This window comes from Pipra filicauda, unplaced genomic scaffold, assembly GCF_003945595.2.
Source record: "Pipra filicauda isolate LSUMZ 115617 unplaced genomic scaffold, ASM394559v2 scaffold181_size1560634_pilon, whole genome shotgun sequence".
NCBI classification, from domain to species: domain Eukaryota; kingdom Metazoa; phylum Chordata; class Aves; order Passeriformes; family Pipridae; genus Pipra; species Pipra filicauda.
In genome coordinates, this window is record NW_024104289.1 from 774,146 (window position 1) to 796,573 (window position 22,428).

At 46.1% G+C, this 22,428-nt stretch overlaps 1 protein-coding gene across 2 annotated transcripts in view; it reads right to left on the reverse strand.

Moving 5' to 3' along the window:
- Positions 1-1,943: 1,943 nt before the first annotated feature.
- The window catches only part of SSPN (sarcospan), a 36,777-nt gene continuing 16,292 nt past the window's right edge, over positions 1,944-22,428 (reverse strand). Inside the window, exons 1-3 of one of the 2 annotated variants that reach the window (XM_027711729.2) lie at positions 21,689-22,121; positions 10,218-10,304; positions 1,944-5,278 (exon numbers count right to left, since the gene is read on the reverse strand). In XM_027711729.2, coding sequence (XP_027567530.2) covers positions 4,910-5,278; positions 10,218-10,304; positions 21,689-22,009 — 777 coding nt within the window. In that variant the 5' untranslated portion in view covers positions 22,010-22,121 and the 3' untranslated portion in view covers positions 1,944-4,909. Of the gene's footprint in view, positions 5,279-10,217; positions 10,305-21,688; positions 22,122-22,428 lie in introns of those variants that run through there. The other variant, XM_039379976.1, reaches the window with a different exon arrangement.

Below are 22,428 nucleotides of genomic sequence, written 5' to 3' on the forward strand. Positions count from 1 at the left end.
ATAATTGACTACAGAGGCAATTTAGCAGAGGATAAATGCTATTGAGTAGTGATTACAGGAGGCAGGAATGGTGACTGGGAGGAGGAACTGCAGAAACCTGAGATGAGCCAGCCCAAAATTCATCTTCTTGGATGAGGTAGCTACAGGTGCTACAGTCCGTGCGCAGATGAACTCGGGAAGATGCCGGCTGATGGTCCGGCACTGCCTGACGTGACACAGGACAGGGCTCTCACACTCCTCAGAACAGCTTGGCTCAGCCTTGGGATTCATGTTACAGGCCAGCAACGGGAGACATCCCCGACTTCAGCTGCCTGAGCCCGGCAGGGAGCGGCGGGTCCCCGGTGCCTGCCGTGCCACCCGGAGCCTTAAGGAGGCTTCGAGCTTCGGGACTGAGCTGCGGTTGTTCCTCTGCACCTCCCTCGAATCCCCCTAAGCCAACACCCTTCGCTAAGACCGAAAAACATTTTCCAGACGCAAGCATGTGTACGTGTGTGGGTGGGTGGGGTGCAGGGAACTATGAAAATTTCAAGGGGAGGTATGACATCCTGGCTTTCTAAATATAGAGGACCTGAGCTGCAGCTCCTCTCACACGCTACCAGCGTGCTTTCTCTTTCGAAAGGCCCCCCGAAGCAAATACTGCACTGGCTGGTAGCGTGGAAAAAAAAAAAACAAAAAAAAAAACAAAACAACCAAAACACAACCTAGAAAAAAATTAGTCCTGCGAGCTGATTGCAGTTCCCCGCGCTCTGGAGCAGAGTTGTTGTTTGGGCAGAGCTCCAGGCGGAGCCCACGCGGAGTGGCCGGGCCAGCGCGGCGCAGATGGCACAGACGGCGCAGATGGCCCTCACGGGAAGGCCGTGGTGGCACCAGTGGGCTGGTGGCGGCCCCAGTGTGGGGCCAGGACCCGGCAGCGCTTCCCCTTTGCCCACCAGCCCCTGTCCCTCCAGGGGCAGCAGGGGAGGGAGAGAGGAGCAAACCCTGGCGGGGGTGAGAATGTGACATTTTGGCTCGGCGTGAGGCGCCGCGTCTCGGTTCCCTTTTCGCTGCCGTTACTGTTGCTCCGGTATTTGCATAGCACAACACCAAGGCGCCTCAGAGCCAGGGGAGAGTGGTAGCTGCTGCTTCTCCTTTTAAAAAAGCAAGCAGTTATCCATGCGACACCATCACTCCCTGCGTGTGCTCAGGGTGGAGGAGGAGGCGTGACACCGGGGGGTTGTGGCCTTTGGAAAAGTTCTGCAGGGCTGAATTTAATCGAGACTGAGGATCTTTAAGCCAAGCTATGAAATCCAGCAGAGAGTTACATCCCAGTAATAGACCCTATTAGAGGGTCTAGCACAGCCTACAGAAAGGATCTCCTCTCTATTAAATTCTCTAGGGCTTGAGTTCCCATTTACACAAAGGGCCCTTTTAGCTGTGTAAAATGGCCATAAAGTAGGTGTAAAAATGATTGATGCCATCTTTACAACCCCTTTGCACTGGGAAAATGGTGTAAAGTGGCCAGAGTGCAAATGAGAATCACACCTGGGTTTGTGAGAGTAAATTACATCAAGCCCTTCACAAATTCTGTGTGTCCATAGAGGTTTAATCCTACCCCTTTCTGCGGAATTCACCTAGAAAATAAATTTCCAAGGCTTAAAAAAAGGTTTTCTTCTTCAACACCTCTGTCCTTTCCAAGTCCTTTTAGTCCCATTCTTTCTCCTGGTGCAGTCTATGTGGACTCTGACACCAGGAAAAGGCTGGGAGGTGTCTGGATATGCTGTGAAAATCCCTTAATTAATACTTTCCGAAATATTTGATCCAAGCAAAATATATGTTGCAATACAATACCTAGGGGAAAACCAGTTCCAAAAGCTCCCTTGTCCATTTCCTCATTCCTCCTGTTTTGATTTTATGCTCTTGGGATACATATAAAGAGGAAATAAAGAAGTTAATCTTTGCTAGATCAAAATGCCCCACATTTATTCATTAAGCATATAAAATGCCAACAGAATACATGATGAATATTGCTTTCTTCCAGAGCAAAGGGTTAACTTGCATCGTGCTGATTAGTGAACCCATGGAGGGAGTGCTGATATGGAGGTGCACAGATTAAGTGGAGCAGCCTCTTTTATCCACATCTCCCTTCTCTCCCCCATCCCCTCGCTGAAGGCATTTGCAGTGGCTCTGGGATCATCTCCATGGTGTCTCCTGTGCCCCAGAACAGTCCCAGCAAATTTAAGCCCAGAGGTGAGCAGGCAAAGATCAGGAAAGGTGAGCCCAGTCTCTCTGGGAGCCCAGCACCTGGGAGGTGGTGGGAGACAGGGAGTGAAAGCGTGGGTGAGACAGAGGTCAAAGGATTAAGGGGACAAAAGGCTGGTTCTGGTGGAAATGCCACTGGGCCAGGGCTGACCAGCCGTCTGCCACAACAGCTTGGGCTGCCAGCCTGCACTGAGCACAGCCTCAGCTACAGTGCTGCACACCAAGCTGTGTTGTGAACATAAGGCACATTTGGGATGGGCAAGGGTGGGAAGCACGCCCTGCTCTGCCAGCAGAGCCTTTCCCTTGCTTTGCCAGACGCCGGGGCAGAGTGCACAGTGGTGAGGGGGGGAGGGAGCCCCAAAGCTCAGCTGTCATTCAGCCTCCCTTTGATCCCTTTCTTGTTATCTTCTTTGGGATGAGAAGCACCCACATCTTTGGCTGGAGGGAGGGGCAGGTGCACCAAGGGTTGTGTAGGTGGGAAGGTATATCCTCCGCCCTACACTTCCACAGAGAGCAAGGCTGGAGTCGTGTGAGGGATGGGGGACAAACCAACACCCGAGTAAAAGCAGCAGGTGAGAGCCTGCCCTATGTACCCATCTCATACAGGAGGTTGGTCCTCGCACAGGTCCACAAGGTCTGTGCTGGCAGCACGTCCCACCAGAGCTGTGGTAGATGCGCTGGTTCCTGTGATATCCCACGTGGATGACCCCACCGATGCTGGCACACGAGTCTTGCATCACCAACCCACCTGCAGGCTCCACTGCTTGCCCTGAGCATGCCTGGGAGCCAGGCTGAGGACTTCAGATGGGTGGTGATGTGCAGGCACCCTTGCAAACGTGCCCTGCAGTCAGGTTTATGAGTGATTGTTACTTTTAGGCACATAAAAAAAGAGCATTTGGAAGCTGATCTCAAAAACCTTCATCTTCTGAAGCTCCTGGCTTTGAGGCTGGCAGAGAGCACCTTGGTGATGATGTGTCTACTCTAGAAGCACTTTCCATGACAAAAACTAGAGCCCACACATCCAACAGTGTTCCAGGTGAGAATTTACACTGTGATCTTCTGCCCCTGGAGGTATGGTGGTCTATCCCTGGGATGATGTGTGATCACCGTATGGAAGAGAGTTTTTGGGTAGGATTAGAGCTCCTCAGACAACTAGGTTTTGCCAGATAACTGGATTTTCGACTTCCTGATGGCTATTTTTGCTGCAGAAACAGAAAGTTTTTTTCTCCTTTGAAGTTTTATATAATTTTCATTTTCTTTCTCCTTGCTAATGATTATGGCACAGTTTTTCTGGCGTGTGATTGCTCCACCCCACCTCAGAGATACCCTTGCTCCAGCCAGGATTGGGAAATCCCTAATCATGGCAGGATGTGAGCACCAGCTGTCTTGCTCTTGCATGAATATATATCAGCAGGCAGTGCAAAATGCTGCCAATTCAGAATTGCTCCTAAATTAGACGTCCATGCTGTGCAAGTGGAAATGACAGTTCAAGGGACAAACCAATATAGTCATCTTGGTATAAGGCTAATAAGAAGTAAAGCACTTCTAGAGCTGCATTTTCAGGGGGAAAAAGTGCTGTTTCAAGGTGCTTTGTTTTTCTATATTCATTAAGAAATCATTATTCTTTTGCCCTCATGATTATAGACGATGTCTTTGGGAGACTGGCAGTCTCTTCTTGCTTCCCTCCCTCCACCCCATTTTAAAAACATTCATTGTTGCAGGAATATGTCTCTCAGGGCTGTTGGCCCAACTCCACTGCTGGTGTGTAAGGCTGATTGTCTTCAGAGGAGTCACACCAAAAATGCATTTGGCCTTTTGTGCTTGGAGTATAATTGGTGGAACTGGCTAAAATCCGGGTTTGTGAGCCTGCCATTACATCAAGGTCAACGTAATTTTCAACATAATTAGTGATTTGGGGTCCTCCAATTTAGGAGTGTAACTCAAGGTTCCTTAAACTGATCTTTCCTCCCAAACTTCAGGAATCTATCTGGGGTCTCAAGCAGGGCCCACCCAATCACCATTAGTCAATTCACCCATATTGTTGTTTATTAGTAACTGGGTTAGGTAACCTATAAAATTAGTCACTCTGAAAAGTCTTATGTATATTTTATACGGCAGCCATCAATATATTCACTTTCCTGTTGGTTTCAACCTGCATTTGAAGAGGTCTTGACCTCCCTTATTACATTTCTGAATGCTAAATTCCCATCACATTAGTGTGGATTACACCTGGAGCATCAAGAAGTGATATATTCCCTAAGCATGATCAGCATAGTTATAATTAAGCAGTTTGGATCAGATCCTTATCTGGTGGAAATTGGTGTAGCTTCTCTGAAGGCAAGAGGGAAATGGACCCTATTTTCTAATGGCTGTAGCTCTGCAGATGAGTTCCTAATGATTTTATCTATGGCTATTAAAGATCCTCTTTGGTGATTATTTGTACAGCTGCATCTTTAGGACTTCGTGACCTCACATAATCTCACAAGAGACCTTTTTGCCAGAGCAGCCGTGTGAAATGCTCTTAAAATGATTGAAAAATATATTGATTAAAACCGCGTGAAGGTTTTTCCTTGTCAGGAGCCTTACAAACACTCATCCATCCGCAATGTCCATGATGGCAGCACATGGACATCTCCCATTCCCTGGTCGCAACCCCCTGCCAGCCCAGACCCTACACTTGCTGCTTCTGGCCTTCAGCAGCAGCAGTCAGAGGGTGGAAGCGAACGCCCACATAGAAGACCTGGTATCTGTGTTTCCACATCACGAAGCACGTCAGGAGGCACACCAGGGCTGCCACCAGGTTGAGGGCCATCTGCAGGAGCAGGTACAGGTTGAGCATGCTGGTAAGGCTGCCACAGTCAGCTGCATCCTGGTAGATGAAGGTCCTACCCAGGGGATCCACAGTGTCCAGTTTGCACTGGCAGGACTCGAGGACGGTGTCACAGGTAAATTTTGTCATCTGCAGATAGTGGTGCGTGGCAAAAGCCACTGCCAAAACACAGGCAACCAGCCCCAGGGCACTCAGGAGAAAATACATCAGCTGAAAGAAAGGGAAAAACAAGAAGATGAAAGCACTTTTTCCAGCTGCACAGAGGCTGAGGGATGCACAAGGAATGCATGCACATGTACTTTGCAGGGAATGCATGCATCCAATGGACTATCTGGAAATTGGGTGCTTTAAGACAGCTTATGATGCCAAGTTCAGCAGGTCAACTCAAGAACTAGTAATTATGCCTTGTATATTTTATATGAGTATTGCCTCACAATTTTGAGACCAAGAAATTGGTGTCTCTATACAGCCAGAAGCTGGAGAGAGAGAGAGGGAACAACTTCCTCTACCGTTGTACCTGCATTGACGAGTCTCATAGTCATTAGGTGAGATAAATTAGTGCAGTTGCTTTGAAGCAGAGCTGAGCAGACTGAGGCTTGGGCTGACATCTTATCCCAGGCTGTGCTGAGCAGTAGGTGTTTCTGAAACTTTGCTCATGTGTTATTCCCGTCTCTGGGTTTGCATGCCCAAACAAATCTGATTTATACTTGCAAATCAGGCAAGCAAGGTGGCTAATCTCCCGCTTATGGCCCAGTGAAGGCAGCCAGCCTGCTTGCTTCCCAGGCCCTGCTGTGGAACAGGAATGCCAATCTCCACAGGAAAGTGTGTGCTGTGCCCAACCTCCTTCCAAAAGTTGCCCCATAAACGCGGAGAAATCTTTCACAGGCGTGAAGGAGCAATGAGCGCCTTTCATTTCCTGTTGCTTCAGCGTGAGGAGGACAAGGGTCTGCTCGTGACCTCCACTGCTTCTTACAACTGTGGCAGCTTGAAAATAGGGTGGCTTCTACCAAGAGTAGCTCTGCAGAGTCCACCCCCACAAACACACGGAAATTGGCAGCAACTCAGAGCCTTTGACACTCCGGGATGCACCTGAGAGTTTTGGATACCAGCACATATGGACTTCCCTTGCTTTTGATAGCTGGAACTGGCAGTTGCTGCACTGCATGCAAAGTATGTGTGAACGTATATTAAAATCATATTCTGTGTTGAGCCAAAATAGCATTTTTGGTTCTGTTCAGCACTGTAAAAACATTTATTTTTCTTGGCGTCTTATCTGTCAGACACATGGCATGGTTGGGAATCTGTTATTTTAAACAGCAGCTTCTCTCTTTCTCTCTCTCTCTCTCTCTTAACCTCAATACCACAAGCAAAATATCAATATAAAAGCATTTTTTATGACCTTGAAGCTCCAAGTATGTATGTCTTGATAAAATTCACACTCCTGGTGTATTTGTCTTATATCTACAGTGTGAATCAATCTTCTATTCAGTTGCCAGCTTGAAAAAAAAATAGTATTTGGGCTTATTGCAGGTCCTGAAGCACTATATACATTTTTCTCCTCGTATCACTGAAGTCTTACAGAAAGATCTTAGTTTCGAAGACTTGGCTACTATTCAATCTAATGACTTCCCCTGCAGCCTTAAACCAAGGGCAGCTTCAAAATGAGGGTGGCTCTTATTAAATGCAATTACTTTACCCCTGCAGCTTTCAAGGCAAAGGTCCATGGGAAAGGTGAAGCCAGAAAATGAGGCCACCTCCTCATGTAAAGCTCACAGAAGATGGAGTGGTACTGACTGATGGAACCCCCTCCAAACAAAGATGTGGCAATTCATAAGCTGATGGCATTATTTTAAAAGTTGGTGCAAATGTGTTTGCTGGGGAAAACAGAAAAAGGGCAAACATGTCGGTTGTTCTGTGATGTAGAAGTCCTAGTGGGTTGGCTGGAAGTCCCTGGATTCGTCCCAGCAGAAGACAGAATCAGGCCTCCCTAATAAATGAGATACTAAGCCAAGACTACACGATGTGCCTGATTCTCCCTTGGCAGGTATTTCATTTAGCTGTCAGCTTCTATCCAAAGTCAAGACACAACAGTATGGAATCCACAGCCTAAGCCATGCTCCAGGTAGAGTCAGCGAGAGTCTGCCTGTTGTTTTCCAAAAGGAAGAAAATCTCAGCATCCAAATGCACGGGCAGCTCTTACAGTAATCCTCAGAGGCAAACAGAGATGCGTGGGGGACACAGGGCAATTTCCAAATAGCTTATTATTCTCACAAGATGTTTGCAGAGGAATCTCTCTGTGAGCTGCTGAAAATGAACACATTTCCAAATATCAAAGGTGAAGCAAATGCAAACAGTGCCTGTGAGGGAGCACAAGACAGTGAGTGCTGAGATCCCATCAGCAGATTAATCACATGCCAGACCTGGAGGCAACTTCAACATCACAAATACTACTGCGTGGTGGGCTCTGCCCAGGAACCAGAACTTGCCACTGGAAAACTGGTTTTCAAGAGCTTCAGAGAAACAGGCACTGTGATTGCTGCTTAAATAGAAGGAGAAAAGGGAAGCGGGCACAGACAGTGTATGATGAGGTCAGAGCATGGCAGCTCATCCTTCTTCAGGTTCCTCATGTGAGGAAGAGACATTTTAGCAACATTTACTGGCAGTAGTTTTGCTCCATGGCTAAAAGAAACAACTAATCTAAGATGGCTCGAGTTCCTTATGGAAAAGGTTTCTCACAGTTATCAGAGGTGGAAGGAGGAGGTTTGCAGATGTGGATCAGGGGACTCCTTTTGAAGGTGGTAGTGGTGGCTCAGGCACAAGGCTGTGCAGGGAACAGGAACCGTGGTGTGTCACGACATGGGCTGTGGGGCTCAGTGGGCAGGAGCAGAGGGTGTCACGCTACTGTGGCAGATGCTATGATGAGGACCACAGGCAGATATTAGCACACAGTCCAGGAAGTCCACAGGATGTGTCCAGATTTTCCTCTGTGAGCCTGCTGTCCCCCCTGCAGGGCAAATCTACCCTCCCTTTGGGTGGGGGTCTCCCCTCCTCACGAGGTGCTGTGGGTACCCACAGGAGACTCAGGAAGGGACTTCTGCCGAAAGCAGTTCTCACACCTCCTTCTTTTAACAGGATCCAGGTCTCATGCAAGTGTGAAATGAAAGAAGCAGCTGTCAAGAGGGAGGAAGGCACAGAGGACTGCACAGGTCTCCTCCTGTGTTCCACCCCAAGGGAGTCACTCGTGAGGTGACCATAGGGTCACCTTGAGGGTTGACTAAAACCCCCAGGCCAGTATGTGTGTGATCCTCTTCCTGAGTGATCCTTGGGATTTCGGGGTGCTTATTGCACTCCAGGGAAACCCAACCAAGATTTCCTTGCAGGATGGTGCTTGGCAGCTGTATGCAGCTTTGGTGGGAACCAGCCACCAGTGTGAGGACCTGGGCTGGGGAACAAGTCCCCAGAAGGACAGTCAGAGCAGATGGGGCTGAACTTGGTGCTGGATGAAGCATCAGGCCCCCAAGGAGGAGAGAACAACCCATTGAACAATTGGCTTTGTCTCATGATTGTAATCTTACATCCTCAACCTTGTGGAGAAATAGCTAATGTTGGTTTTTTAATTCAGAGACAGCTTTTAACTCACATTTGAAGATTTGAGAAGTGATACTGGAGATGTAGATGAGTCCTATGTGATCAAAATCCTGGAGCAGACTTTTAGCTCCTACCTTGTTAAAATACCTAAAATGCCCTGAAGCCAGAAGCCATTTGTCCTGAGAGGCACTGTGGGATAACAGCTCCCAGAGGAGACATGGGACAGGAGAGGTGAACAGTCCGACAATGAAGGAGTTCTGTGGCATGCTGCAATAGGAGATGCTGGGAAGGGAGATTATGGGGTGGAGGGTGCTATGGGGGGCTATTGACTGACCCAAAAGTCTTTCAAGAGGGATTTTTAGCTCTAATTCTGCCAGGTCATGAGGAGTGGCCCACTTTTACATCACCTGCGGAGCAATTTAAAAACGTTTATTTTCTTACGGGGGAGCGATGGCTCACACTCCTCCCTGTCAGGGTGGGCGGTGTTGCTAAGGGTGGCAGAGACACCCAGGCTGCCCAGCCTGACACGCCGTTCCCGAAACGAGGGATGACTCCCTTCCTGCCTGGATGCCAAGTTCAATTTAATGCCGCAGGGCAGGCAATAAAAAGCCTGGTGTGGCAGCTCCCGCCCAGCCCAGCAGCTCCCTGGGCAGCCGTAACACTCAGCTTGGGGGTGTAAAGGTGACGGGGCGAGAATGCAAAGGCAGTCAAAGGGCAGAAACAATTGTTCTTCTTCTCCCTTTCTTTATGTAAGTATGAGAGAAGCTTGAGAGAGTCACAAAAGACACACCGGTGTCTAATTTGTAAGGGAGGATGGGTGCCAGGATTGGAAAAGCTGCTCCTTGCATTTTGTTTCCTTCTGCCTTTCTCGGCTAATAATGACTGTTATTTTGTGCTGCTTGTGTCGGTATTTTTCTCGGTTATTATGTGTCTGCAAAATATTAAGAACCTTGAAAATTACTTTAATAAGGAAAAATAGTCCAGAGAAATGGTGTTAAAAACAAGCATTCTCAGCCTTGCTCTTCTAGTCGCTTACCAGCGCCAGCAAAGCAGTTTTGGAAGCAAAGGTGGGGTGTGGTGCATAGTTTCTGCGCCTCTCTTGCAATGCTCAGATGGGAATTTGCTTTGTGGGAGAATGCATGTCCCCATGCTTTCCTAGTACTCTCCCATTAAAAATTAAAACTTGATTTAAGTGGATGCATATTATGCCACACTACTTACTCTGCTCACTATCTCTACTTAATCTAATTAAATTCTCAGTCTTTCACTGAACACTTCCCAGATTATTCCAATTCTGTGAATCCGAATTTCCTTGAAATTCCTAAAAACAGCAAATAAAATAGTATCTTGTTCTGATTTGAAATGTTTGTTATTAGAGTTTCCCCTTTATAGGCTACAGTTTCTTCCTTGGCTGCCTGGAAAGTAACAGAAAACCATTCTTGCATTTCAGGTGCATTCTCACTTCGTTTCCTGTGGTCTTAAAAATATCCCCTGCACCAACTGTTCTGATTATATTTAATGACATAAGAAACAAAAAATTGTTCAGAAAAAGTCAAGGTACCTTTACTGTGAACTGCACACATGTCTTCTCATCGGGTTGGTACGAAATACAAAGCATAAGAAATCCCACTAGGGACACCAGACAGACCTACAAGGGAAAAGATATAAAATGTGTCAAGGTTAAAAAAACCCAAAAAACCTACAAAACACAAAAATACTTTTTTTTTTCCCCCAAGCCAAAACACCTTTCTGTGTAGCAGGGCCATAACTCAAGAAGCGGCATGGAAGCAAAGTCATCAAAGACACAGCCCAGCAATAGCCTCTAGGATGTTTGTGGAGTTTTTGTCCGTACAACTAACTATCAAAAAAGAGCAAAAGGCTTATGAAAGCTTGCAAGCCCGAAGAGCACCACCCTATGTACCTCTGGGTGCTGACAGGGTTTTTATGTCACCAGTGCAAGTTGTAAATCACTAACCAAAGCTGCTGCTGGATATGAGGCAGCAGAGATTATAGCAGAGGTTTTCACCCTCTCCTAGAGCGGACAGCTTACTTACAAGACATCTATCTCCCCTGTAATCTGAAACTGTGTTTTAGCCCCTTGGCAGTAATTGCTGAAGGTTAACAGTAATGGAAAAGTATTTATGCACTTTATTATTAATTTAGCTGTCTTTGTTATTAATTCTGGATTTATTTGCAGAAACAGATGCTCACGGGTAGGCATTTTCCAGCCAGGTAAGGAGGGAAGATCCTGCTCTGAGGAGCTACTCCAATAAATATAATTTACTTAAAAATGGGGGGACACACGATACCCCTACTGTTCTGAGCACTCCAGTCAAGTGACCTGAGGTTGTGTCAGGGAAGCCTTTGGTTGGATATTAGAAAGAGATTCTTTCCCCAGAAGGTGGTTGGGCACTGACCAGGCTCCCCAGGGCAGTGGGCACAGCACCAAGGCTGACAGAGCTCAAGGAGTGTTTGGACGATGCTCTCAGGCCATGGTGTGACTCTTGGGGATGGGCCTGTGCAGGGCAAAGGGTTGGACTCAATCCTTTGGGGCCCTCAGCAGATTCTGTGATTCTGTTATATTAGGAGCATCTTGGTTATAAATGCTATTAAATTCTCAGTGACTACACCAAGATTCTATATTTTTCTATCCCCTTCATTTTACTCTGGAAGTTTGGAAGACTTACTAATTTGAGACTTTCTGCTTTCCTCCCAGAGCAATGGGATTTGCCCTCTCGGGCCAGACCCAGGTGGGGCTATGCCATGGACTGCAGGCCTCTGTCCCAGCCCCATCCCCACCTGCTCATTGCATGTGCTGTGCACTTCCAGATTTCCAGCTCCATAGGGGACTGCTTGACCTGCAGTGAAAAATGCACAGCTGTGCTTTTAGACAGCAACAGCTAAACACATCCCTTTCACAATCTGATGTACAAAATACCAAACTTTTGGTGCCTGGATTGCTGGTGTAAGCCCAAAACAGCAACCCTGCAAAGGAAGAGTAACTCTCAACACACAGAGAGCTGTTCCCTCAAGAACCTGTGTGATTAATAACACTTTTCCCCATAAAGTTTTATTTCATGTCATTTCAGTAGGACATGAATAGGAAGTATTGCCCGAGAACATTTCTAAAGAAAGCATCAGTATTATTTACTCCTTTCCATGTCATGTGTATTTATATTCTGGTCCTGTGACTTACACACTGCCTCCAATTTATTTGTTTCTTTCTTTTTATTGTTGACAGCCGTGGCTGACAGGGTTGTCGGGGGAAAAAACAACCTTTCTTGTCAAAGGTCCCTCAGTGCTGGTTTTTTTTTTTTTTGCCCTGTGGTGGTTCTATCTGACTCCACCATGTTTTATTTCTCAGGATTAATTGCCTATGTCCTTGGTCCTTTGCACTGTATATTAATCTTTTAATTCAATTAACATGCCCATAAAACTTAAATCTTAAGGAGATCCTATCTCTAGTAATATCCAAATGATAAACTCCCCCAGTGGCAGTAGTGGCTGAAGGAAAGAACCTGCAGCAAGAACTAAAATAAATAATGCTTAAATACACTCACTTAACATCACATCCCCCAAATGCACGAGAAATCAAAGGGGCTTCTCACGTCAAAGCTGGGCCTAAGCATTTTCAGGACCTGGTGCTGAAGGATCTTGTTATGAGCAATAAATCAAATTTGCTTTGCTTCAGCCACACTAGTGGGCATTTACACTTGTATGGACTGAGGGCCAGATTTGCCTCCAGGTTACTCCCGTGAGACATCATGGGACTGTTCCCACTCGCTCGCTCCCGTTAAACCACAGACAGCTGACAGAGCTGCACTTATTTCCGAGGGCACAGTCGGATACCAATGGTGGAATTTTCTCTCTGCCATCAAATGCCTTGTACAACTTTTGCAAAAGCCCTGCCAGCTTCCAGTGTGGCAGGATCAGACCTCCCTATTCAGAGAGCTTCCCATACAAAAGGCCATCATTTAAAAGGATTTCTATTCCTGCATGTGCTTTCTGAAGTTCCTCTGGGATTTAAATAACATACTCAGGGATACTTGAAGAGGCACATTTGTAGAGAGGTATTTATAAAAGATTACACTGGGTCAGGATTCTGGCAAGTGTTGGCCAGGATATTTCAGAAGGCTTAAGTATTTCTTTTATAACAATATAGCAATATTTTTTTAAACCATAGATGTGTATTTTTTATAAGTGGTGGTAAAAAATAACGTTGCTGAGAATTATGACTCACATATGTTTTACATTTCAGTTCTTTAAAGGCAAATTCACTCCTTGGAGGAAACCAAAGTATGGAACATTTATATAGGAAACAGCTTTATGCTTCTATTTTATACATTATTAATAGATCAGTTTTGAATTATACCTGTGAAGTGTAACAGAATAACTATAAAAATCCTCCTGGTAAATATTTTTTAGGACCTGCTAAGTGACTAAAACAGCTTCAGGCACGTAATGGATGCTGTTGATGCTGATTGCTAAGTAGCATTAGGTAATCCTGCATCCTAGTCCTTCAATAGCCACTGCAATATCCTAGTGTGGAGCAAACTTTTCCTATGCCTTATTGACTAAGCACACAACACGAAATGCAACTGAACTTGTTTTAGCACGTGTTTGCCACCAATCGATGTGCATTTGTTACACAGATAAAATGGATTCTGTGAGACCTGCAGGATGGGCAGTTAATTAGATCAGCTTCGACAAACCCTTATCTGGAAATCTGGAAATCTGCATTTCTATGCTGAGCAAATTTCGACTCAGGTTTATTTCAAGATCCTGTTTCAAAATTTCCATATGGGCTAACACACCCTTTGCTGAATTGGTAGTGACGAGAAAGGTTATCCAAGGAAAGAATTTAATTTTAGGGAAGTGCTGTCTAGAAAAAGACCCAAATGTGATACAGAAGTATTTAGGAAAGGTAAGGATTTAATTTTGCTTAAGGCATACCATGTAAAATCCCCCAGGTCACAACTCAGGGAAAACAGCTATTTACTAGTGCTGGCTGAAAAATTGAAAAGTTTATGCTGTACAAAATTTTTAATACTATTTCTTTTTTTGTGGGAAGCAGTAGATATTCCTTCCATTGGGCAGGAATACCTCAGGGCTCAAAAGTGACTTAAGAATGTTTGATTTTTAGCCCACAATCAAAACAGAGTTAGAAATTTTCCAGGTTGCTCCCTCCCCAAAGAGGGCAAGAGCCTGTTGTCATGAGAACTGAATCGAGTTCTTATAGATTTCATCAGGAATGGGACCAGATTTAGGAGTGAGACCCAGTGGATTTACCTGGGAGGATCCCTGCTCACTCACATCTGGTCCTGCAAGGACTGAGCACAAGGTGTATGAGCAGCACCAGGACCCCACGTGGCAGTGATGAAGATGGTTGTGTATGGTGTGTAATTGGGGGAAATAGGAACATGTAGGACACATATTTCCGCTGTGGTTTGCATTCATTATCTTTGCACAGCGACGTATTAACGTGGTTTGCTTTTATTCTGACAGATTTCAAAACCACAGATTGCTCTAATCTGTCTCCATCTCTCCCTTATACACTTGTGAAACTAGTTTTCCTTTTGTTATTGTTACAGATTTAGCCCAAATGTTGAATAAATGGTTTTCTGTAGCAAAGTACCTCCTACCCAGAGCATCTTGAAAACCTTCGCACGTGAGGCTGGTAAAGCCAGAGAGGTGGAAACATCCACCAAGAAATGAAGGAAGGAGGCAAAAACCTGCTTCAAAGGAGCATCTTGGGTCTAAGCCACATCACAAGACAGATGCTGCAAACACTCAAAAAGACACAGTATAGCTCATCTGCTCTTTATATGGGGGCTTGTTAGCAAGAACTCCTGGAGCAACCTTTAGGGACAGAAAGCAGACCTGCTGGAGGACAACGCAAATATACACAGTGCAAAGCCACACAGCATCGCTGAGACCCACAGGGGGACTCCTCTTGTTTAATAAGAATGTAAACTCAAACTTCAGGGGAAAACTGCTGTTAGTAGAATCAGGAAAAAGTTTCCATTATGGACAAGTTATTTTATAGTTGCTCACTTCAAGACACTGTGGATTTTTCTGTTTGTAGGGACAAGGTTAAAGAATGATCTCTTGAAGGTGTCTCTGAAGTCTCTGGCTCACCCTCAGGGATGATACTTGGCTTGAAGGCTCACCCACTTTATCAGATATGGCAAAGCTTAGCTCCCATCTACACCCTGGGAGAAGCCACGTTATCCACCCAATCTAACACTCGCACTGGACACAGCTTTGATGCAAGAAAAAACATGTCACTGTTGGCTTTGTAATTATAAACCTGGGTCACCTCTGGTGTCAGGCATCTGTACAGGCCATTGCAGACAGCAGCACTGGAGTTCAGTCACTTTATGAGGTTTGAGGAAGCTGTGAGGAAACTGAGATGTCAGTGGTGCTGCAGGCAGCTTTCACCGACAGCTTTGATCAGCCTCAGGTCATCCTGGGTCTCACTACCACATGTAAAAGAAGCCAGTCTGCCACACTGAGGTATTGTGCCTTAATGGGGTTTTTTTCCCCTTATAGACTTCTTGTTAAATTTAAAGACAGTCTAGTTGCATATAAATTACTTCTAGAAAAAATAGCTGTAATAATAAGGAAAAACATGTATATTGTGGTTGCAGGCAAAGGCCATCATCATCTAGGAAATCATTCTCTTAACAGCCATAAAATCCACAATAACTGTCCATCCCTGCCCCGCCTACAGAATAAAATAACGATGTCTTTACCACAGGTCCCTTCAAGCCATGCAATAACACACCAAGGCAGATGTAAAACTTTCTTTTAAATCCTGTAAAGTCATCAAAACCCTGCAAGAACGTTCATAATCAAATGGAATCTTATTTTCCCATTATTATCTTTGCTGTTTGGGTCAGTTGCTCAGCAGTGAGAATGGCTCATCACTTGTGCTAAGGCAAGATTGAATTCCCACAGCAAAGGCTAGAATGGATTACACAGCCAGGAGCTGCAGCTCCAGTCCATTACTGCTGCTGGATCAGAAATGCAGTCCTGGGTGAACAAACGCCCGAGGGGACAAAAACATAAAATACAATCAGGCGTTCCCAGAGCTGGCAGTGATGCTCAGCCTGAGAAGTGCAGCATGGCTGAGAGTGCTACTTGGGCACCACTCGTGGTGTGAGGTGTGTCCGTGGCTGGGAAGCGATGGAAAGCCACCATCTCCATAGTCATGAGGCTACTCAGGCTGAGGAAAACTGTTTGGTTCCCCCCCTCCGAATTTTACCTAGGATTTTAGCACGTTTTGCTCATTGCTAGATTATGTAATCCAGCCAGGAATTCTGATTTCCATGCTCTTTCCCCTTGAGTCTGCAGCCAGACCAGGGGCCAAACCACAGAGGTGCCCAGGATTAGACAAGCCCTTGGCCAGGTATCACACAGACCTCAGGTATGCAGTTACCTTCTCAAACCATTCTTTCAGAACATTAAACACTTTTTTCTCCCATCAAAGTTTTCCACTCTATGCCTGGTCGAAGTAAAAGTATGGATTTGAGTTAACCAATGCATAATTCCTTTTAGAAGATGGTGAGATTTAAAGGCAGAGGGCTCTGAAGAATACAGCTCTGGTGTTACACATATATATAGCTCTAAACAAGCACTGGGAACCTCACCATTGCATATTTTGGGCAGCATACCTCGTTGGATACCATCCAGAGTTTCATATGCTTTGGAGAAGATTCAATTAAATACCTAAACTTACAGGCTCTTCCCTCAAACCTTTTGATGTTTGCCCATGGCTAATTGAAGCTAGCCTATATAAAAAAAATGGATACCTGAATGACTGTAATTTCCTGCTATGATAGCACCAGGTTTTAAGTGTCACTTTTTATTAAAAATCGGTTTAATAACAAGCAAAAGTTAAAAATCCAGCGAGGCTGTGTAGGAAGTAAAGCCTCACTGAAAGCCACCTCCACAATTGTCAAAAGCAACAACAAAAAAAACTCAGCAAGGGGCCAGGGTTAACAAGAAAGTGTCTCTCTCCTTTCAGGCTTTAAAAGAGAACACATTTCAGGGTGGCTTAAACAGTCAGTCATCCCCCATATCAGTATGGAAAGGGATCAGTTGCCTCTTGCTCTAGCTGGGGATGCTTCCCAATTATTGACAGGCACAGCAAATCCTTTCTGCCCCAGAGGAGGACAGGTCTACCTGACCCCAGCTAATCATCAGGACACATTTACCCCAATTCCTAACTTAGATCACTTTATAGCACAGTATTATCCTTTTTTTCCCCCAGGTGCCTGTATACAATGCTTCATCCTTTCAGCATCTGTCTCACAATCACATTCTCAAGGCTTCACACTTAGATACATCATTGTACCCACATTCAGGATGAAAATCTCAACTCCTGGTTTTTCCCTGTTACCATCCTCTACCATTTCAAAGTTCAAATACCTTGCACCATTCCCACCATTCCCTGATCCAGCCACGTAGTGCTCTTTCTCTCTCTCTTTCCTTATCTCCTGCAAACTGTTTCTCACAACTGGATTTTCCAGCCATCATGGGATCTTCATCTCACCTATCCTTGTCTGTGAGTTTCTCAAAGCAAAGAATTTGCTTCCTTTGCTGAAGGTTTTGCCTTAAGTCTTTTTAAAGGTTTTTCAAAAGAAATTATAATAACTTACAGAGACATAAACATTTCTGACTCCGGGTAAATGAAGATTGATTAAATTGCTTTTTCAGTTAAAAGTCTGCCTGCCTTTTGCACCACAAAGCAAAGCACCACATCAACCTTACTCCACTAAGACAGGGAAGCCAATGCTTGAATGCTGATCCCAAAAGGCAACGAGCCACGTCCACCCCTGGAGTAAAGTTTAGGGCCCTTCTGGCCTGAGGAAACACTTGGGGAGATGGAGAAGGGCCAGAGCAGGGAGAAGCATCAACCTCCTGGGCTGGGGGCTCAGCCCATGGCAGACCTTTTGAGATGCTTTTTGCAACAAAATCAGTGACAGCTTGAGTCACAGTTGCTACCTTGAGCTACCCGAGGAACAAGTTTTTTTATATGTTTTTAAAAGTCCCAATTTTATGAACATATATATATATATATATATATATATATATAAAATAATTTTCTGACAGAAAGAATAAACACCCTGGATAATCATCTCTGATGAGCACTTCTGTAACTTTCTTAACTGCCTGAGTCTGCAAAACAGGGCTGGAAGGGATCTTGCCTGTGAAAACTCTGATATTCTCCACTTTTGATCACAGTGGAAATAATCTAAGAGCAGATTTTTAAAGGAGAAATACATCTTTTCTTCTTCTGGGTGTCAAAAGGCCACAAGCTAATGAAAAAGAATGAGAAAGATACCATTAATATCTACTGTTTCTGCAACACTTTCCATCCCAGGATCTCAAAGCAAGGGGTGACAGATAGCCACTATTAACCCCACTTTGCAGGGGAAATAACAAAGTCTCAGCAAGGTTAAGTAACTTGCCCAAAGCTACCCAGCAAGTCAGTGGCAAGACACAGGGGAAAAAAAATAAAGCCCTGCACTCATGGGTGGAGTTGTGAAGAGTTTGTCCAAGCTCCCGCAACACAGCAAGAAGGAAGAGACTGCCAGGGTGGTCCAGCTTGCAGTTTTGGGGTCAGGACAGTCTCATGGAGGAGCCAGGCAACTGCTTCAGACCTTGGCACCTTCATTGTAAATGGCTACAGGCAGGTGAAACAAATGCCACCCTCACTGTTTTTAGTTGCATTTATTTGCCTGTCCCTAGCAATGGGGCAGAGGTGTTTTACAGGGAACAGGCTGTTGAAGCAGAAGTGATAAATCATGTAGGCTCTGTGGTTTTTCTGTCCATAAACCTTTCCTCTGTTTTCTGGCTAATGCCCCACAGATTTTGGACTAAACTAGTGGGTCTTAACTGGGTTTCAGGGTGAAATGCCTCTGATGCAATGCAAGCTGCACCCTTTCCTTCTGCAGGAGTTCTGAGGTGCACCTTGGAACCATCCTGGACTCCCTGTCAGCAGATCCCTGGCCATATATACTGGTGAATCCAATCCCTGTCCTGTGCTATCCTCACAAATTGAGACAGTCAGATTTGGAACCCATTTAATTCATGCTGCCTTGCCTGGTTTTCCTCAGCAGCATTTTACTCCGGCTGCTTCGCTAAATAAAGTTCCTTTTCATTCATGGTAATGCACTAAAGCACTTGATTTTCAGTAAGGAATGGTGTCACCATTTTGCCACTAATAAAGAAGAAAAAAAAATAGCTTTCAATCAATCAGGGTCTATTTAACACATTAGCAATTTTCCTTCATTTTCCTGTCATCCTGCATTAACAGACGCGGGGTCAAATCCCGCCCTGGTGTAATTCCAAAGGAGTAACACTAGGAATGAGCTTCACCCATTATCTCTAATGTTGCTAAAAAGGTCTCAATAATAGATTTTTTAAGTTCTTGATTCTGAATACTAATCAAGTCCTTTAAAAAGAGCACTTGAGTGGGATGCTACCAAAACAAATATGCTCTCGTATTTTACACCACATCATTTTGCTCTGCTGCTCATTTCGGGGTGAATATGCGAGCTTTGGGAAGTCACTTTCTGCCACGAGGTTTGATCTCAAGCAGCACATGGATCATCTATCCCTACCTATATTCCCTCCATGCAGCCCAAGAGACAGCCCATAGGACATCCAGCCACATGTAGGTCCCCAGCCAAGGGTCCTCCTTCTGAGACCAGTTTCCACCAGTTCTCCAGAGGCTGGTCCTCATCACACACCCCATCACAGCTCACCAGCAGCACCCTGTGACCCACACAGCCAGAAACTCCAGCTCAGCAGCTCCTGGCCATCTCCATCCAATGTCCCAGTGGGCACTGAGTACCTCCAAGACATCACAGCACAGGAACAAAGTAAATGCAGGACCATGTCCTGCCTTTTGCCCCTCAGAGATGTGCTTTGCTCTGCTGCAGCGATGCGTCAGCCACAACCCGTGCTTCACACGGGATCTCTTGCTGGGGCTGCACCACCACCTCATCCTCTCCTTTCTAGCACCAAGTTTCCCTTTTACTCCCCTCTTTCCCTTCTGCTTCGGGCTGAGGGTACAGGAGAGCAGTGTGGTTGCCCAGGAGCCTGTCTGGCCACATGCCCCCCAGCAGTCAGTCCCTGTCATCACCCTGAGGGTAAACAGGGGGGCACGAAGAGCCATTTTGAGCCAGGGAGGGATCAAACCACGCTTGACTGTGCTGGTGACTCACCATCACACCAGAGTCCCCAAGGTGAGAGTCACCATGTGACTCAAAGCATAGATGCAGCCACTCTTCCCCACGGGGCCCTGCCTGGGCACCCTGGAACACAAACCAAACAAAGCCCTGACCCCCACAGCCAGCACAGTCCCAGGAGATGAGTTCTCCCAGGGGTTATCCTGGCTGGCTGGTGAGTGCAAAACATCACCACCACAACTGAGAGCTGAGTTTTGCTTTGAGTTAGGGATTATCTCAGGAACGCACACGGCAAGTTCTGCCTAATTTTCAGGGGCAACTCCAAAAGCAACGGAGCTTTGCCTTGTGTGGGCATCTAAATATCACTACTGCTGGCAGCTGCTGCTAAGACCAAGAGGGGTTAGAGCTCTGTTTTCAGAAAGCAGTGACTTTGGTGGGTTTCCAGGCCTCCCTGAGGGAGATCAAGCATATGTGGATGTCTCAGATTGATGCTGCTTGGGGCACTGATGACATTCACATGGGCCAGGGGCCACTTCCATGGTTTTTCTTGTATTCCTGGCTGTACACTAGTTCAGCCCAGCTCACTCTTTCCCCACCTTTTCCACTTGAAAAAGCTATTTCAAACCTGGGATACTACTAGTGCTGCCTGGAATAATCTGACCTCCAGAATCCCCAAAATAAACAAGAGGAACAAGCATGTCACATGTAGCTATTTTACCATCTGCATTCCCCCCAGTTTGTAACTGTGAAAACCCCAGGAGGATCTTGGGGGACAGGCTCTTGCCCCACAAAACATCACTAAGCTCTTAGATGCCTCTTAAATCAGAAGAGAAATATGAAGAATGAGATGAGCAAGAGGAGCTCTTTCTTAGGCAGCTCAGGCCCTGCTCCTTCCACCCTCTGAAGGGCCACCCAGCAGGATTAATACAGCAAACCCCAATCAGTTCAGGTGATCAGGTAATCTCCAGCTAGCAAGGAATTAGATTCCCAGGAGATGCTCCCATAGCTGTTTAGCACTTTGAGGAATTTTAAGTACCTAAACATGAATTTATTTTCTGGGAATTTTTACAGTCTAACAACACCCAGGACTGTGCTAACACATCAGGATATACTTTCAGGATATATTTTCCTGACCAGGGAAAAAACCTGCATGCTAAATTACACCCACAGCACATCCCAGGCTCATCACTACCACAACCCTGTCTCTCCACGGACAAAACCCACATGTCCCCGAGCACGCCCAGCCAGTAGGGTCACACCACATGTGGCCCCACACCCCCCCCTCCCCACCTGGGTGCAGTCTGTCCCACCCAGGGGGGAGAAGTCAGGAGCAGAGGGCAGGGAGGGGGTTAAATCCCGGCAGTTCTCCAGCACAGCACAGCGAGGAAGCTCAAGAGACAGCCATTCCTCTCCTCGCCCTAGCTGAAAGTTGCGAGTTACAAAGTTATGCTCTCACTCCCAAAACCTGATGGTTATGGTTTGGTGGGGAAAGAGGGAAGGCAGCGTAAGTAATCAACATTTTTTTTTTCAGCATCACCAGGCAGGAGTTCATCGCAAAGCACAAGCTAATATATACATCTAGTCAAACAGCAACCCTGTATTTTATTTCAGGTCTGTTGGGTATTGCAGGGAAGAATACGAAAGATCGTGTTATTCTGCAGGAGCAGTTTCCTCGGGAAAGTACACCCAGACATTTAATCCCAGGAATATTTATAGTTAGCATAACTCAAATGGTGTTGTGCATGCAGTTGGTTAGTCTAAAGTGGAGCGTCATGCAGCTTGCATTAATGCTGGCAAAGGCACTTTATGGAGAAACAGACTTTATGCTTACAATTATCCCAGCCCAATATGGAGTGTCTCTGACTAGCAGAGAAGAGCTGATGCCTGCCATAAGGAAGCCCAGCACTGTTACAGAGGTGCCTAGTGCCAACTGCAACAAAGCAAACAGCAGCGGGAAACGGCAGCCACAACAAGTGTGGGATTCCTCCTCCTGGCCAGCTTTGGGATCCCCCTTGGCTTTCTTCTGCTTCTTCTTCTTCATCACCGGCTCCTGCGTCTTGCTCGAGTTGGTGCTTTTCTCCCCTTCGGCTGCCTTCCCTGTCTGGTTACTCGGGGACGTGCCGTGCTGGGCTTTCTTCTCCTGCTTTCCCATGCCGAGGAACTTTAGGATCTCACGTGCGTGTGTGTGTGCGAGTGCGCCGATGGGGGTGTGATTTTTTTTTTTTTTTTGCCCCCCAAAGCTCCGCTTTGTGCTGGCTGAGTTGTTCCTGGTATTTGAATCAAGGAGGCTGAACAAATATGGAAAACATTTGGAGCAGATTGTCATAGCTTCGAAATGCCACATATAGCCCAGAGAAGAGGGGGATTCGAGGGGGGTAGCGCACTGCCAACGTGCAGGCGCCGGGCTGGCTGTGCACACAGGGATAAGGATGGGAAGTGCCACGGCTACACAGGTGTGAGCACTTGTGTGTGTGTGTGTGTGCATGTGTGTGTGTGTGTTTGTGTGTGTTTGTGGAGGAGCTGGCCAGGCAAACAGCAGGCAGAAATTCCGCAGTGCCAGCTGATGAATAG